At 39.3% G+C, this 18,072-nt stretch overlaps 1 protein-coding gene across 2 annotated transcripts in view; it reads left to right on the top strand.

Moving 5' to 3' along the window:
* The window catches only part of TENM1 (teneurin transmembrane protein 1), a 498,370-nt gene that overhangs the window by 422,374 nt on the left and 57,924 nt on the right, over positions 1-18,072 (top strand). For both annotated transcript variants that reach the window (XM_063659976.1, XM_054472526.2), the window contains one exon: positions 247-401. In XM_063659976.1, coding sequence (XP_063516046.1) covers positions 247-401 — 155 coding nt within the window. The remainder of the gene's footprint in view (positions 1-246; positions 402-18,072) is intronic.

Here is an 18,072-nt window from a genome sequence, read left to right as displayed (position 1 = left end):
CAAAACAAAATTATTAGACCTGGCTTTATCTCCACATGTGACTTTTTGTCATTTCTTCTCAATACACAAAGAAGTGAATGTATGCCCCAACAAACCTCTCCCATTACTGTCCTGTCTGTGCTGAGCAAAATTGAATCTATATGTCTTTAAAATGCCTTTCCATTGCTATGGCTGTTTTCAAAATACAGAACTTAGTGCAAATGTGGTTCACTAGACTACTAATGCTCATTTGCTCCTTCCCAACAGGCATCACAGTTGATAGGCATGGATTTATTTACTTTGTGGATGGGACTATGATTCGCAAAATTGATGAGAATGCTGTGATCACAACTGTAATCGGCTCAAATGGTCTGACTTCCACACAACCACTGAGCTGTGACTCAGGAATGGACATCACTCAGGTAGGCATCACTGGTTTTCAAGTGTTATCGTCATTTGGCATCATGGAAATGGATAACAATTTTCTCATGTAGAAACTAGGTAGAATGGAAGCCTGGTATATCTGTTATAACACCAGATAGCAGAAGTTTCTCTTTATGTAAGTTACTTTTTTCCTCGTTAGAAAAGCTTAGTTGTGAGAAAATGGTAAGCGAGGATGGAAGTAATTTCAGGTAGAATATTGACATACAATTAAGTAAAGTCTCTCAAATTTGAATTAATCAGAGGGTAAGGCCAATCTCGTTTATTGAATATTTCCAAGATATGTAATTCTATTTTTTTTTATTATACTTTAAGTTCTAGGGTACATGTGTACAATGTGCAGGTTAGTTACATATGTATACATGTGCCATGTTGGTGTGCTGCACCCATTAACTCATCATTTAGCATTAGGTATATCTCCTAATGCTATCCCTCCCCCCTCCCCCCACCCCACAACAGGCTCCAGTGAGTGATGTTCCCCTTCCTGTGTCCAAGTGTTCTCCTTGTTCAGTTCCCACCTATGAGTGAGAACATGCAATGTTTGTTTTTTTGTCCTTGTGATAGTTTGCTGAGAATGATGGTTTCCAGCTTCATCCATGTCCCTACAAAGGATATGAATTCATTTTTTATGGCTGCATAGTATTCCATGGTGTATATGTGCCACATTTTCTTAATCCAGTCTATCATTGTTGGACATTTGGGTTGGTTCCAGGTCTTTGCTATTGTGACTAGTGCCACAATAAACATATGTGTGTCTGTGCCTTTATAGCAGCATGATTTATAATCCTTTGGATATATACCCAGTAATGGGATGGCTGGGTCAAATGGCATTTCTAGTTCTAGATCCCTGAGGAATCACCACACTGTCTTCCACAATGGTTGAACCAGTTTACAGTCCCACCAACAGTGTAAAAGTGTTCCTATTTCTCCACATCCTCCCCAGCACCTGTCGTTTCCTGACTTTTTAATGATCGCCATTCTAACTGATGTGAGATGGTATCTCATTGTGATTTTGATTTGCATTTCTCTGATGGCCAGTGATGATGAGCATTTTTTCATGTGCCTGTTGGCTGCATAAATGTCTTCTTTTGAGAAGTGTCTGTTCATATCCTTCGCTCACTTGTTGATGGGGTTGTTTGTTTTTTTCTTCTAACTTTGTTTGAGTTCTTTGTAGATTCTGGATATTAGCCCTTTGTCAGATGAGTAGATTGCAAAAACGTTCTCCCATTCTGTAGGTTGCCTGTTCACTCTGATGGTAGTTTCTTTTGCTGTGCAGAAGCTCTTTAGTTTAATTGGATCCCATTTGTCAATTTTGGCTTTTGTTGCCATTGCTTTTGGTGTTTTAGACGTGAAGTCCTTGCCCATGCCTATGTCCTGAATGGTATTGCCTAGGTTTTCTTCTAGGTTTTTATGGTTTTAGGTCTAACATTTAAGTCTTTAATCCATCTTGAATTAATTTTTGTATAAGATGTAAGGAAGGGATCCAGTTTCAGTTTTCTACATATGGCTAGCCAGTTTTCCCAGCACCATTTATTAAATAGGGAATCCTTTCCCCATTTCTTGTTTTTGTCAGATTTGTCAAAGATCAGATAGTTGTAGATGTGTGGTATTATTTCTGAGGGCTCTGTTCTGTTCCATTCATCTGTATCTCTGTTTCAGTACCAGTACCATGCTGTTTTGGTTACTGTAGCCTTGTAGTATAGTTTGAAGTTAGGTAGCGTGATGCCTCCAGCTTTGTTCTTTTGGCTTAGGATTGACTTGGCAATGCGGGCTCTTTTTTGGTTCCATATGAACTTTAAAGTAGTTTTTTCCAATTCTGTGAAGAAAGTCAAATGAAACAGTGACTGAAATTTAGAAAAATAGTTACTACGAAGGCTCTTTAGACATCTTTTTTAATGAATATATGAGCATGTTGTTATTCACGTGTATATAAATAGCTATTTCTAGGGTGTTTGGAAGTTTTCTTAAGTAAAAGCAACATCCCCTCTGAGATCTATTTTACTGTTATTTAGGAAATCTGTTTTTTTTTTTTTTTTTTTTAGGCCAGTGAGGATAAAAGAAAATTCAGTATAGCTCTCATCTGGGTCCAAAATTCTGATTTTACCACAATTCTACAAAATCAGTATTAGACATTTAAAGAGATTATAGAGCATACAGCATAGTCCCAACATTCAGTGTCTGACTTTCTTAGTCTGCAGAAACAAGAAATGAAGGAAATAGATTAGACAGTCCTCAAACCTTCCAGCTCTAACATTCCATAAATTTGTGACCCTAATAAAGTAAATTATTAAATAATCTTTTCAAAAAAACTAAAGTGGATGTTGAGAGTTTTCAAATTGATTAGTGTATCACAGAGGATGGTCTTAGCTGCAAGTAATAAAATACTTGTCTTAAAGTTGTTTAAACAATAAGGTTTAATTATCTCACATAATGAGATGTCCAAAGATAGGCAAAGATGCCAGAAGATTTCCTTCTTGTGTCACATTGGCCAGAATTGAGTCATATGTCCATGCCTTCACCAGTCACTGGCAAAAGGGAAATGAGATTCCATAGTGAATTCAGACCCTCTAGAAGTGGGTCCCCTTCCCTGAGCACATTGCTACCTGATTCTTAAACCAAAATCAGAGTTCTGTTAGCAAGGAGTAAAGGGTTGCTACTGGGGAGGCAATGAGCAGTGTCCCCCACAGTTATGATATTCCTGTTGCTTCATTTGTCATACCACCTAAAACCTAGAAAAACAAGGTAAATATATTAGTTCATTTTTACGCTGCTGATAAAGACATACCCAAGACTGGGCAATTTACAAAAGAAAGAGATTTATTGGACTTACAGTTCCCCATGGTGGGGGAGGCCTCACAATCATGGTAGAAGGCAAGGAGGAGCAAGTCATGTCTTACATGGACGGCAGCAGCCAAACAGAGAGCTTGTGCAGGGAAACTCCCATTTTTAAAACCATCAGATCTCGTGAGACTCATGCACTGTCATGAAAACAGCTCAGGAAAGACCTGCCCCCATAATTCAATCACCTCCCACCAGGTTTCTCGCACGACCTGTGGGAATTGTAGGAGTTACAATTCAAGAAGAGATTTGGGTGGGGACACAGCAAAACCATATTAGTAAGTAAAAGGAACACACCCCTAAGAAACCTTGCTTTAGTCATTGACTCTAAGATCTCCTGCCACCTCCACCCACCTTGAGCATAGAACTCTATAAAACACTAGCCTATTTTGAATTTCTTCTTCTCTATGTACCCCTGCCCTGCCCCAGAAACTCAAGAAATGTTCATATATAATCAACTACAAAAGTGAAATGGGGAATTGGGCCTGGAAAACTGACAAAATGAACAAACCCTTTTTAATAGAGACTTGAATGGATCAGGCTATCAAGTCCTAGAATAGTCTAACTTTCCATGATTCAAAGTGCTGCAGAAGGCAAGGAAAAGGAGCATTATTTATGGCAATAAAGAAGGGTGTGAATGTATTTGTATGGAGGAGGGGGGAGAGAGAAGATGCACATGTATGATTCACTTGTGGGATATTTTTAACTTAAAATAGGGCACTTAGTATTGCAATCAGTCAACTCTAAACAACTTTTCTGTTTCTGTGTAGAAAAGTTATGTTGAAAAGAGAATTATTTGTCTTAGTAGAGCAAACATATGATCATCATCACCATGAGAAGGGTTCTTTTTCACATGACACTTTCCAAACATAATTCCCACCATAAAATCTACCTCATCCTTTTCAGGTTGGGATATACAATGCAGCCCACTGAAAAGAAGCCCTGGTAACCAGGAGACAGAAACTTTTCTCTATGGCATTTCATTCCAAGCCTCAGTTTCTCTGAAGTACCCTCTTTCCCCTTTCTTTACACAACTTTAGCTTTAGAGATACAGTAGATTTTTTTGGAGGCATGGGAGGTTGTGTGGTATGAGGAGGGGATGGCAGAAGCCAGCAGGATTTATCAGGAAAGAAAGCAGGTTTTATGTCCAGATTATTTGGCCAGTAACTCTGCTGCTATCCACCATTTCCTGTTCTGTGCCTGAGACACACTAAAGAGTAAATCCAATTTGTCCACCCAGACTGGCTCAAAACAAGGAGACTGTATTGATCAGTGTCCAGATTATCACCCTCTATCTTTATTAGAGGCCTACTTCTCATGGCCCCATTCCCCCAGTCTGGAAGTACCTCTGCTGATACAAATCCCATTCTCCATCCTCCTCACACCTCACCTCTTCCATGGGAACCTTCCTTGATGGTTCTAGTCCTCACTGTTGCTTCAATCCCTTACTGGAATTTAGTATCACCATGCTTAAATGTAATTTGATCTTTGTTGGCAAACTGTGTATCCAACCCGTCTCCCACAGTAGACTGTGTGTTCCTGGAACATGCATAGGAAGGGCTCAGCAGGTACAGTTAACATCTATACCTGAATCAAAAGGACATAATGGTAAAAAGAATATGAAAGAGTAGTGAGAGATGAACCTAGAAAGGTAAGTGAGGGTGAAATGGTGAAGGGCCTTATAAGCATAATGAAGTTATACTGGACAATGAGGAGACAATAACAGCGTTAAGAAGGGAAATGCATTTTTAAAATAGTTTTAAGCATGGAAATCAGTTTTAAGAGATCATTCTAGCTGTTGCATGGAGAACCAAGTGAAGCCAAATAACATTAGAGGCAGGGAGACCACTTAAGAGGCAGTTGAAGAAATCCAGGTATGACAAGGACAAAACATATCGATATAGAAATGATCAGCCCCTTTCCAAGGGACTACTATAAAAATTAAGCTGTTTTCCAATGTTTTTGGGATGTTCAGCTGATATTTCTTTGGGATACAACTCTGGATGAGACTTTCCATGACACTGCTCAGCTTTATGCAGGCTACATAGGCAAGCAATATTAATGGCTGAACCTAAAATATCATAAAAAGGTAGATAGACTCGTTAAACATTGGAGCTAATATCAAATAACTTGTTGACTGACAATTTCAGAATTGAGAGAACATGTGTATGGTAGTACCACTCACTGATACAGGGAATACAAGAGGAAGAGAAGCAGGTTTGCTTGATGGTTGGATGATGGGTTCAGTTTGGGGTACGTTGAGGTGCCTGTGTGGCATCCAGATAAAGATATCTGGCAGGAAATTGGATACAGGTTTAAAGCTTGAGGTCTCACTACAGATTAGAGTTGTGATTGCTATTAGTTTACACATGGCAATGGTAAATAGAGGAGTGGATGAGCTCTCTCACGGAGGGTACATAGCATAAAAAAGAGGAGAAGGCTTAAGACCAAACTCTATGGAACACCAGTATTCAAGAAAAAACTGAGGAATGAGAACCCACAAAGGAGGCTGAGAGAAGGAGACCTGGCAATTAGGAGGAAAACCATGAAGGTGTCAAAAAAGCCAAGAGACGCAAGTTTTTCAAGAGGAAGGGAATGGTCAGTATCAAATGCTGCTTAGGGATCATAAAAAATGAGGTGCTTTTTAAAGAAGCCATTAGATTTTACAGCATTAATGCCTCTGATAAGAGTACTTTTGATAGAGTGCTAATTAATGAGAGTCAGATACCAGCGGCAGAGTAGGAAGTGAGGAAATGGAGAAACAGATAATAGATTACTTCTTTGAGATGTTTGGCTGGGAAGAAGAGGCTTTGGCATTGAAGCAAATCAGCTCCCAGCTGTGGGCAAATCAGCACCCAGGTGTGGCACAGGTGGACTAAAGCTGGAGAACACAGAATGAAATTGATGGGTCAGTTGATAGAGAGTTTACCAGGAGAAAGCCTGTGTGTGGCACAGCTTCCTAGATGCTCAGCCATTATGACCAGAGCTTCCCATCTGTTTAGACAACTGTGACAGGTTGGCAACCGATGTTTCCCCTGACTGTACTTAAGAACATGGGCCATCTTCAGCTAGAGAGAAGAAAGCTGAGCAGGGAGCTTCATAACACCCACCAAGAGCAAAGCCCCAGTTGTTTATAGTAGTACTTACAGTGATCCAGCTGAGCTTACACAGTGCTCAGTTTCATATTTCAGTAAATCAAAATATGTTGACGGGTGAGGGCACAGACAAATGTCTAAATGAGAGTGCATTGTTTCTGCTGACAGGAATGGACAGGAGAGAAAATAGAGGCCTATGCTGCAACATGAAGATTTGAATCAGACCTTAAGAAAAGCTTATCATTTCTAACACTATGTGGCAGCATCATATATTTTTAAAAAATTTTTGTAGAGTTCCCACCTTTTAAAACTTTTCAAGCAAATATTGGATAGCAATAATCTATGAATGCTTGACATACAGCCTCTCTGGAGCCAGGAAAATGGACCAACCGTTTTCTCAAGGTTCCTTCCAACTCCACAAAGGTGTCTCCACAGAAATACAACCAAATTTCTAAAGTTTCTTGTTACCTTTCCAGCATTCCAACATTTCAAAACCAAAAGATCTCCAACAAAGAAAGGCCCATGTATACTAGCATAGTACCTATGGAGGTTAGAAAGTGATGTGAGAGAATGGTCCTCTTCATCTTACTTGCCTTCATCTTCTGTACTTTTCTGTGGCAAACCTAAGCCCAAAGAAGAATCAGTTCTCAGGGCTTGTCCTAATCTTTAGCAGATCATTAAGTCCTATAGTAAGTCTAAGAATAACTGCTACCACTTATAGAGAGCTCACTATGTACCAGGAACTATGCTAAGAATCTAATTTACACTATTCCATTTTATCTACACAATGCAACCACCCTTGAGAGGTAGATATTATTATTCCCATCTGCCAGAGGAGAAAACTGTTAGTCGGAAGGATTATATATTGTGCTATGACCATAGAGTTATTGAGTGATATAACTAAGATTTTGGCACAAGCTTTCTGAACCCAAGTGTGCATTTTTCCAACCTCTGGAGATGACCAAATATCATTGTATTTAGCTGAGTGACAAATGCCGCTTGGTTGAAGAATATGCTGTTTATTCACAGAATGTGTGTTTAGTGGCAGTTAGGAAAGAGTTTAATAAAATCTAATCGTCTCAAGAAATGAAATTTGCTTTGACAATAAAATCATCCATTTGTTCAAAATCAATATCTTTTTTTGATTTACTGAAATCTGAAACTGAACTCTCAGTATAAACTCTGAAGCATAACTGCCCTTTGTAAGCACTGCTATAAGCAACCAGGCCTTTCACTTCAGGAGATGAGTTGATTATCAAGACACTGGGTGCTTTATTTCTGTTGCTGCTTTTGAATCATCCTGCTCTGGTAACTCACTTCCATCTGATGCCTGACTAGAATGGAATTGGGAATTAGAGCAAGTTTCTTGATGGGATAGCAAGTTACTCCTTGGAGCCAGCCTAATGCTTTTCCCAAAGTCAGCCCAATAGGAGATACACAAGCAAGATGGATCTTTTGCATGCATAGGAAATCCTGTTGACCTATTGCCTATAAGGTACACACTTTGAGGTGTTTGTCTAGAGCATCCAGATACACAGCCAGGGCTTCATAAGTGCTTATTGGATGATTTGTGTGTTTCCCACTGTTTCCAACAGCACCCATTTGTCAGATGGGTCTAACAGGAGTAGGGGAAGCATCATCCATAGTTGTGCAGGAAGGAAGGTAACATTCTTTGGAGGAGCAAACTTTGTCCTCATATATTACATCTATTGAACTAGTCCACTAGGAATCTTACTCTTCTCAGTCATTTGATGCTTGACTCCTCTCCAGAATATTCTGACCATGTAGTAACAATCCAACCTATTTTCAAATGCTTCTTGTGATAGGGAATCTACTACCTCCCCCAGGCAGCACATTCCATCTTTGAATACCTCTGACTGATGACAAGCTCTTCTTGGATCCCTTTAACTTTTTGTCTTCCTTTAACTTTCACCATCCAGTCTTACTGCAACTGTTCAGGCTTTCTTGAATTATAAATTTAATCTATATTCTATGAGATCAATCTACTAGTGAATCAAGCACAATACTGGGTACGTTTATATATGTCATCTTATTTAATCCTCATGACAATCCTTCAAGATAGGTATTATGTTCCCCTGTTTTTAATACATATGAAAAACAAGATTCAGAAGAACTGCGTAACTTGGTCAAGGCCACACAACCAATAAGTGGCTGAGTTGGAATTTGAACCTGGTCAACCTGACGCCAAAGCCCACATTATTTTCACCAAATTACGTTAAACTGCCTCCTCCACATGACAGCTCTCTTAGTACAAGAAAACAACTCTTTCATGCCTCTTAAGTCACATTCCCACTTCATTTAACTATACTTCATTTTACATGGCTTTGAGTTCCTTCACCATTCTTCCAGAATGGAAGCCACCATGGCTTCCAGAATGAATAAAATAATCCAGATGTGCTCTGAGTACTCATAGGTAGAATGGGAACTGTCACAACTCCCTTTCTATATTGTTTCTTTTCCTTTTGCCCATTGATTGTTTAAAAAAAAAAAAAAAACTTTAGCCACGGAACATTTACTTCAAACAAATCAGTCTCAATTTGTAAAATAGATGCAAACAGCAGATTCAAACAAGAGGTGGTGTCCCAGAACCTTCTTTATTCAAGCTTACTTCCATGCAATGGTAGCTTGCACGGTGACCTCAAAGGCACTTTTGCAAAATGCTAAAGAAATAAAGGGCACAGATTAGAAAACCACAGCTAAAGTTGACCGGGATTTTTTCACAGCTGTATCACACATTTGACATATGATGTGATGTAATTACAGAAAACTAAAAATTCACAGGTCTCTCACTCTCATCTCCTCATCTTATACTTGCACCATTAGTGATTTACAACATACTGCTGGGTCCTACCTTAGTCTCTATTCAATTCCATGTTGTTTGAGTTAGTCCAATTCTTTATACTCTTCTGCTATCATCTAATATTTTCACTATCCTTCCCAGCCTTGTGTCGCCTATGTATTTGACGAATGCTTTCTATGTCTTCATCCATTATAAAACTGATGGATAGGTAGATGCAATTGTGGCACCAATAGACTAGTTATCTGTTAGATTATGAACCCATGTGTTTGAACTCTCACCTATTCGTTGTGATTCCTCATAATACATCAGGAAATCAATCTAATGGCCTATGACCAGCTTTTTAAAAAGGTGAAACGCAATTTTAAAAATCAAGGTGTATCATGTGTAATGAGGGTGAGTAGTGTTTCATAATATTTTTATTTCGACTGGATAATGGTGTAAAATACAGTTCTTAGTGAGTGTCACAGTCAAAACAAGTTTGAAAGCCACTCTCTTCACTGATATTTCCTCCAACTTATCCGTAAAGGTATCATGAGAAAGCTTACCAGGTTGGTAACTCTGTTTAAAAGGAAATAAGAACCACTTGAAAAAATTTGTTTCTAGTCACAGTGTCTGTAAAACATCTTTTCCTCATCTAAGAGCTAAAAAACAACTGTTTCATAATACAATTGAAGATCTTTTCCAAATCAACATAAAGCTCCCTCCATGCAGGTTGTGGGGCACATTTCTGATTCTTCTTGAAGTCAGAACTATATTTAACCATCTCTAATCTTCTAGTGCCCACTATTTCTCAATAATTACACAAAAAAGTTCTAAACCCCATTTGCATGTTCTCTATAAGGAGCGATTCTTCCTAACTAGAAAACTTGAACTGAGTTAAAGAATTTAGATGCTCTTTTACAATCCCTTCATCCATTTTGGGCTTTGGTAACTCTGAATCAGTATTCTCTGTGGTCATTCTCCTTAACAGAGAAAACAAAACCTTCCCCTCTCTCTCATCCATCAGTACTATACCACCTGCCCCAAGCAGCAGACCTTTGCCTTCCTTGGTTGTCTTCTGCTCTCTACATAACTGAAAAAACAACTTTCTCTTGTCCTTAGATTTTTTTGCAAGCTTCAGATAAAATAACACAGCTCTATAGAAGGGGTAATATGCAGCCTCCTCCTCAAAATCTACATGTCAATTTAATTTTATACAAGTGGGTTCAGCATTTTCTGTTGTTTTAAATACACACATACACACACACACGCGCGCGCACGCACACACACACACACACACACACACACACACACATATAGTCATCCAGGCATGAAAAATTACAGCAATCTGGGTGGAAAAAAAAGAAAAAAAAAAACAGTAGTTTTAAAGCAGAAAAGGGCTAGGCATGGTGGCTTATGCCTGTAATCCCAACACTTTCAGAGGCTGAGGTGGGTGGATCACTTGAGCCTCAGGAGTTCAAGACCAGCCTGGGCAACATGACGAAACCCCCGTCTCTACAAAAAATACAAACATTAGTCGGGCATGGTGGTGCATGCCTGTAGTCCCAGCTACACGGGAGGCTAAGGTGGGAGGATCACCTTAACCCAGGGGACAAGGCTGCAGTGGGCTGTGATTGTGCCACTGCACTCCAGCCTGGATGACAGAGTGAAATAATGTCTCAAAAAAAAAAATTTCTTTAACAGAAAAGGCACCTTCTTTTCCCCTTCTTAAACTCTTGCCTAACATCTGTCATTGTCTTTCCCTCTCTCCCTTGCCAACCCTTTCATGTCTACAGAATGTCCTTCATCATCCTGAGTGATACTGATACAGATGATATTGAAACTCAACTTCTTCATGGATTACTTGCTTTTCTTGGTGCACTTCCGTCACTTTCCCATGTGCACACTGAAAGAGAACAGAATTAGATCTTTCAAATGAAGGCCATTATAAGTGAAATTCCCTGCAGGGACAGACTTGTGAGTTTTGTGAAGCTCTGTAGGGAATCAAGAAAATCTGAATTATAATAAGTTTGCTTGAATAAAGGGATCTCCCAGGGGAAAAAGAAAAGAAAGTTTATTTTAAAAGTTCTTGCCACCAAAGATGAAAATCTCACCACCTCCACCCCTACCACACCCTCTCAATGTTTCCATGACTATGGAACTTATCTCACTGTCAAAGCAAAGAAAAGGTCTCTGGCCACACTCCAGATAATTCAGACACAAGGGCATGTGGTAGAAGGAAAGAGTGAGTTGCAGGTAAACAGCAAGACAGGGACGATGAAAGCTATATATCTGAAATATTTGAAAAAACATTTCTCAAGGGCCAGTAATACCAGTGTGCAGTAGGCACAAATAGGTGGGAGAAAAAGAGAGGTGAAGAAAGGATAAGAGAAGATTAGAGAGTAGACAGAAGATCAAACAGCAAATTAATGAGGCCCAGGGAGTAGTAGAATGGAACCAAAAATGTTATTTGGTGGCCTTATGCCAAACATTTACTCTATCCTAATTGGTCATGGTTAGTTTAACCGATTGAATCAACTATTTTCATAGTAACTATCAACTAATAGATTAGATGGTATTAAAAGCCATACCAACCAAACCTCCAGTGTATTTTCCCATTTTCTTTCACTGTTCTCATGCCTGGACCACAACAATAGAGCAGCAGTTTTAACTGCTCAGAAATGGGCTATTGCAGGAGTCCAAACATAAGCATCCTAAATCAGCAATGTTCTGTTCTATTCATTTGAGCCACATGCACTCAGTCAAACCACGAGTCACAGCCAATTCCTCCCACTGATCCAAAGGCTTATAAGTGCAGAAATGGGAGTGCTTGTTAGTTCCTACAAGATAAAGAGGGAGCTCAATCTACATCAACCATAGCAGGAAGGCATTGTTAACTTAGCCACACTCTTCTCAAAGACCCCAATATGTCAATTACCTTAAATGTGAAAGTATTTAAATCAGAAAGTGATGACTACTGAATAAAAATGAGCAAACTTTCTACCAGACATGTTTATAAGCCTGGAACAATTATTCATATTTCTTCAGGAGTACAGAGGCATGTTTTACCAAAGTTCTCTGGACAATTGCCTAATTCACCTATTTTCCTTTGACTAAGAGTGTTCTAGTAGAAGGAGTATAGACAATCCTGGGTGTGAGTCCATATTCTGCCATTTATTTGCAGTGAGACCTCAGACAAGTTAATTAAAGTCTCTGAGCCTGAGTTTCTCCACCAATAAAAAGTGGGATAAAAACATGTAATGTCTCCTAAGGAGGTCATGTCAGTTAAATGAGAAAACACATATGAAGGAAGTTTCTTTTTTGAAGGGCACTTGCAACTATAAATTGTTGGAGCTGATCAGAACTGAAAAAAGAGACCATATGGCATTACATGTAACCTTGGCTTTTATGTGTACATTTGCCATGTCAGTTAGGTAGGCATGTGGAAGGAAAGTAGCACAAACTTCAGTCTACATAGCAATCAAATTATGCTGTCACAGAGCATGAGATGGCAGGAAGAGTTGTTTAGACTCTGATTTGACAACAGCACCAAAAGCCATTTAAAAAGGCTTTTTTCAGAGTCCCTAGTGGCTCTCCACATTATTACTCACCTGTAAATGAGAGATCCATTAGAGTTTATGGCTGAAAATTACATAATAATGCCAAAGAAACACTATTTGTAGTTACCAGGTCTATATTTTAGAAAAATAACATTTCGTTCTGAATCATTTATTCTGCTCTCCTCTGAAAGATGGTAATACAGAAAAAAATGTTAAATCATTTTTTTCTATTTCTTGACCCAAATGAAGGTTCTCTATAATTTTGGATTCAGTACTAGATGTAAAAACTGACACTAGAATTTTGGAGCTGGTTAATTATTCCTCCTTATGAAGGCTAATTAAATAAATGACCCAATTGTTGATTAAGTGGCCTCTCTTTTTTAATGTGAAAGCACTTGGAAAAGTATGAAGTGCTTTACAAATAAAAGAGATGATGTAAGATGTTAATTGGCATCTTCATGAAATATTTTCTGTTGATTCACCATACACTTGCTAAAATGGGAGGACCCAAGAACCAAATAAGTCTGCAAGGTGGTTTTTCTGATTTTGAATATCTGCGGTTGTCAGTCTCTAATTTAAATGCATTTTTGCATAATGTTATTTATTGCTTATGCAACCCAGACCTAGTCTCCTGGCTCTGTCAAATGCAGAAAAACACCTTCTGGAATGGCAAAGGGAGCCAAACCTTTCTCTAATCCTTTAATAGAGGATGCAAGAGACAAAATCAGGCCTTTAGGGTAGACTGTTCTTCATAATTATGCCAGTATGTAAAGTCAGTAAAGCTTAATGGTATGGGAATACAGACTGCCTGGGTTTAAATCCTAGATCCACCACTTGCTAGGTGTGTGCCCCTGGGAAAAAATTCTGTATCTGTAAATGGGGGTGGTAATGTTACTTTCCCCATAGGGAGGTTGTGAGAATTTAATGAGGTAATATGCATAAATCACTTAGCAAAGTGTTTGGCTCATAAGTGTTCAATAGATTATTATTTTATCATTATTATTATTACTAGTAATAGTAGTGGTAGTAGTATTTGACCTTCTGCTCACGAAAGAGAATTGAACTGATAGCTTACAAAACTAGAATAAAAGGGACCAAGAAGAAGTTTAGAACTGATAGAGAAATTGTATAATCTTCCTTTCTGTCCTTTTCACATAGGTGTACCTTTTACAGAGAGGCATATATCTGTCTGTAGGTGAGTGTGATGGGCTGTAGCAAACATGTTCCAGAGACTGGTCTTAACCTGCTGTGACCTTCACAGCATGTTTTGTCTCCCTAGTGCTGATGTGAAGCTCCGTATAGATCACTTAATGAATGTTCACTATAGTCATTGAATGGTGCCCCAAATACTTCATCTTCTTTCTACTTTCACATACTGTTGTGATGACTATGGAGCTGAGGCTGAAATGTAGTATGAGTTTTATACATCTGTGAATGTAAGATGTTAGATCATCCTCTATCTCTTTGAAATCAAGAAGTAAAAAAGCAGCTCATTCAGTGGGTGGCCTGCAGCCATTCTAGGTGGGTCAATTTCACACACACACAAAATAAATATTAGAGTACATAAGAAAGAAGACAGAGTTTATCTAGGTCACTATGAAGAATATGACTGTCCCAAGACAAAACAAAAAGGCTCCCAGCTAAGTGGGAAATCAAAAGGAAAGAAGCTGATATATCATAAGAAGAAAGCAGCGTCCTAGGATTTTTGAAGCAAGTTTGGTCTATGAATTTTTTCATCTAACTAATGACTTCTATTTTTATCAAGATATTCAAGTTTCCAACACATCTATCAGTTTTCTTAAGTCTATTATATATATAAAGAAAAACAAATTTAACAAAATGATAAACTGGGAGAAACAATGCAATGAGATTATCCACAGAGTTCATGTAAATATTGTATCCTTTCTCCAAATTTATTTAAACCTTTTTTTAACTGTTTTTCAGGCCTGCATCTCTTAGGTAAAATCACAATATAATAACCTGTTATCAGAGATATTTCCATTGCTTCCTCCAAAGTGACAGCTCAGGTTGTTTATATAAGTAGAGAGCAGCAGGCCAACATCCTCAGCTCCAGCATATCCAAATTCTGCTGAAATGTCTGCACACAAGCAAATAGCCAAAGTTGTCAGGGGCCTTAAAATAAAAGTCAAGTACCGTGCTCAATGCTATATCGAAAACATAATTTAGCACATAAATAAAACTCCCTCAGCAGTGTCCTCTTTCCACACAAAGGACAATGGCACGTTAGCTCTTATTAAAACTATTAAGCACCAGAGGAAAAGCATCTTCAAAGTTCAGGGCAAGTCACAAGATGCAAGGCTTGCAAACCTGCTTTTGAACCACTCAGTCTTCCACACATTTTGCTCAGCAGGCGCCGTGACCTGAGGTGAACCTGAAGCTCTCTAAGATACAGAAATATCTAAGATACTTCTGTATCTCTCTAAGATACAGAAGACCTACAATAGTGTATTGCTGTTCCTCTATCCTTGTATGTGGGTTAATGTTGTGAATACTAGTCAAGATTCAGTCAGAGGCCAGGCACAGTGGCTCAAGCCTGTAATCCCACCACTTTGGGAGGCCAAGGCAAGCAGATCACCTGATGCCAGGAGTTCGAGAAGTAAATTCAGTGGTTAGTGTCTTCAGGTTCTAGGGATAACATCCTGTGCTGAGTCCCAGTGCAAGCCAGTTGGCCTAACTAAATTTCAGACTACACTATACCTTTAAACCTACTCCCACTCTCTATTAATTATGAGAGGGGAAAGTGCACGAATCAGTGCCAACCCCTCTTTATCAAATGGAAATACAACCCAAAGAGAAAGTTATTTGGCTGTCAGCAGGAGTGCCATCTTTTCATGCAAAAGTTGGTGTGTTTGGAAAAGTAAACATGGGGACGTATAAAATGTTACCAACAGGCTACACCTGTTGAAACGTGTTTATCTTGAGATACATAACAAAGAGCAGGGGTTCATTTGGTGCATCTCAAAACACGCTTCCAACTCCAAATCAATGAGAAGAGGATTCTGAAGGAGTAATTGCAATGTCTGACAAGAAAACTAGCAAGAGTGAATATAAAAGAAATTTAATAGTAAATATCTAATGTATCACTGTTAACAATTGAGCACATAGGAAATGTTGTCACGGGGCAACTTCTGAACCATTTGGTACAGAATTGTGTCTCCAAATAACATATGGGAGAGTCACATGATCGACCATGAAATCATTCTCAAAAATTGCAAGAATGAGAAGTTTCTAGAGAATAATGACATAAACATGGCATTTCCAGAGTCAGAGAAGCTCTGGATAAAATCATTCACAACCAACTTTATAACATCCAAGCACGGTGGATTTCTGGACTTTAATAGCAAAGTCTCTGGGGCCAAAATGGTCCTTGCTACTTCCAGTTCACCTTTACTAGTTTTCTGTTACCACTGACCTACAATAGTGTATTGCTGTTCCTCTATCCTTGTATGTGGGTTAATGTTGTGAATGTTAGTCAAGATGCAGTCAGAGGCCGGGCGCAGTGGCTCATACCTGTAATCCCAGCACTTTGGGAGGCCAAGGCGGGCAGATCATTTGAGGTCAGGAGTTCAAGACCAACCTGGCCAACATGGCAAAACCCTGTCTCTACACAAAAGAAAAAAAAAAAAAAATTAGCCGAGCATGGTGGGTGCCTGTAATTCCAGCTACTTGGGAGGCTGAGGCACGAGAATTGCTTGAACCTAGGAGGCGTAGGTTGCAGTGAGCTGAAATCGCGCCACTGCATTCCAGCCTGGGGGATACAGCAAGACTCAGTCTCAAAAAAAAAAAGATGCAGTCAGAAAAACAGAAAGTGCATTCGTTATTTTAACAGAGAGGATTTAATATAGAGAATGTCATGTACAGATGTTACAGGGTCGGAAAAAAACAAGAGATAATATCTGTAGGAAGTGGCCACCATCTCTCTGACTGGGGGAACAAAGGGAAGAGGTTGGGGTTGTCAGAACCTAGAAAGTTGGAGAATTTGCTTCGTGGAGGTAGGACCTAGTCCTCTGAGAAGAAGATGACAGCTAGCCCTGTCTCTACTAAAAATACAAAAAATTAGCTGGGCGAGGTAGCGGGTGCCTGTAGTCCCAGCTACTCAGGAGGCTGAGGCAGGAGAATGGCATGAACCTGGGAAGCAGAGCTTGCAGTGAGCCAGGATCATGCCACTGCACTCCAGCCTGGGCGACAGAGTGAGACTTCGTCTCAAAAAAAAAAAAAAAAAAAAAAGATGCCAGCTGGTTGCTTCTGGTGCCTCTGAGGCGGCATAATGAGACTGATTCTCAGGGTAGGGAAAGGAGCTGGAAGTGCAGCCAGGTACTGCTTCCAGGATGAAGGGCTACTGTTGAGATGACACTGACAGGAACAGAAAGCAAGCAGGAAGGATCAAGTCCCTTCTCCCTCCTTTAGCTTCTTAGAATCTCTTTATTTTCCACATTGTCAGGACCTATCAGAAATCTAGCTGGCAAAAGAAAAATGTAGATTGCCGAGTCCCAACCCCAGCATCACAAAGCAGCATCTTTAAAGGGGTGAGTTAGGAGCTGTGAGACAATAGCTTAATAACTAGCACACTGTGCAATGAGGTGTTAGATTTTCATGTCATTGTTGCTGCTGGAGTCACTCAGATATGCTTACAGTTTAGATGAAACATTAATTAGAGTGGACTGTTTGTCACAGAGGATTTCATCATTACTGAATCTGTAAGAACCTGTTATTGGGAGACCTCAGCCAGATTTGCTGTTCGTGAGGGTGATTTTGCCTCCCCTTTTATTGAAGCTCAGATACTCACTATTCATCACCATTTTTTGCTTTTGTTCAGGCTTAAGTCTATAGCCCGCATGCTTCCTTAAATGATTCTGTACACATGGTAAGTGGTCAGGTGGCCAATCTCCAGAGTTCTAGAAGCATGAAGCTTGAGCTGGGCCATCTGTTGAGTGAGTGCAGTTTTGTATTACACACAGGGAAGTGGTGGGCAAAACCCGGAAGCACACTGGAGGCCTAATGAAAATACCACCAGTTAAATCTTCCCTCTAAATGTTCATTAGGCCATCTGCTCTTATTAGTGGCCTTATCATTTGGAAACATTACAGAGTTAAGATGAGAGAGACAATCTGTGGAATTCTAGTATAACTTGAAATGAACTTTTGAGTAGAACAATCATGAGTTGTGATGTTTACCTTCCCATTCAGAGCCCAGCCCACTTATATCTTAACATCTCCATGGTGAAAATTTTTAATAGTTTCTTCCTGAAATATTATAACAGAAAGAAGGGTTAGCAGTAGCTACAGAAATGAAAACATAATCTCAGAGTGGCTGATCAATGAAATCAGACCATTTTATA

Source organism: Pongo pygmaeus, chromosome X, assembly GCF_028885625.2.
Source record: "Pongo pygmaeus isolate AG05252 chromosome X, NHGRI_mPonPyg2-v2.0_pri, whole genome shotgun sequence".
Taxonomy (NCBI): Eukaryota; Metazoa; Chordata; class Mammalia; order Primates; family Hominidae; genus Pongo; species Pongo pygmaeus.
The sequence above is the reverse complement of the archived record's forward strand: the minus strand, read 5'-3'. Positions and strand labels throughout refer to the sequence as shown.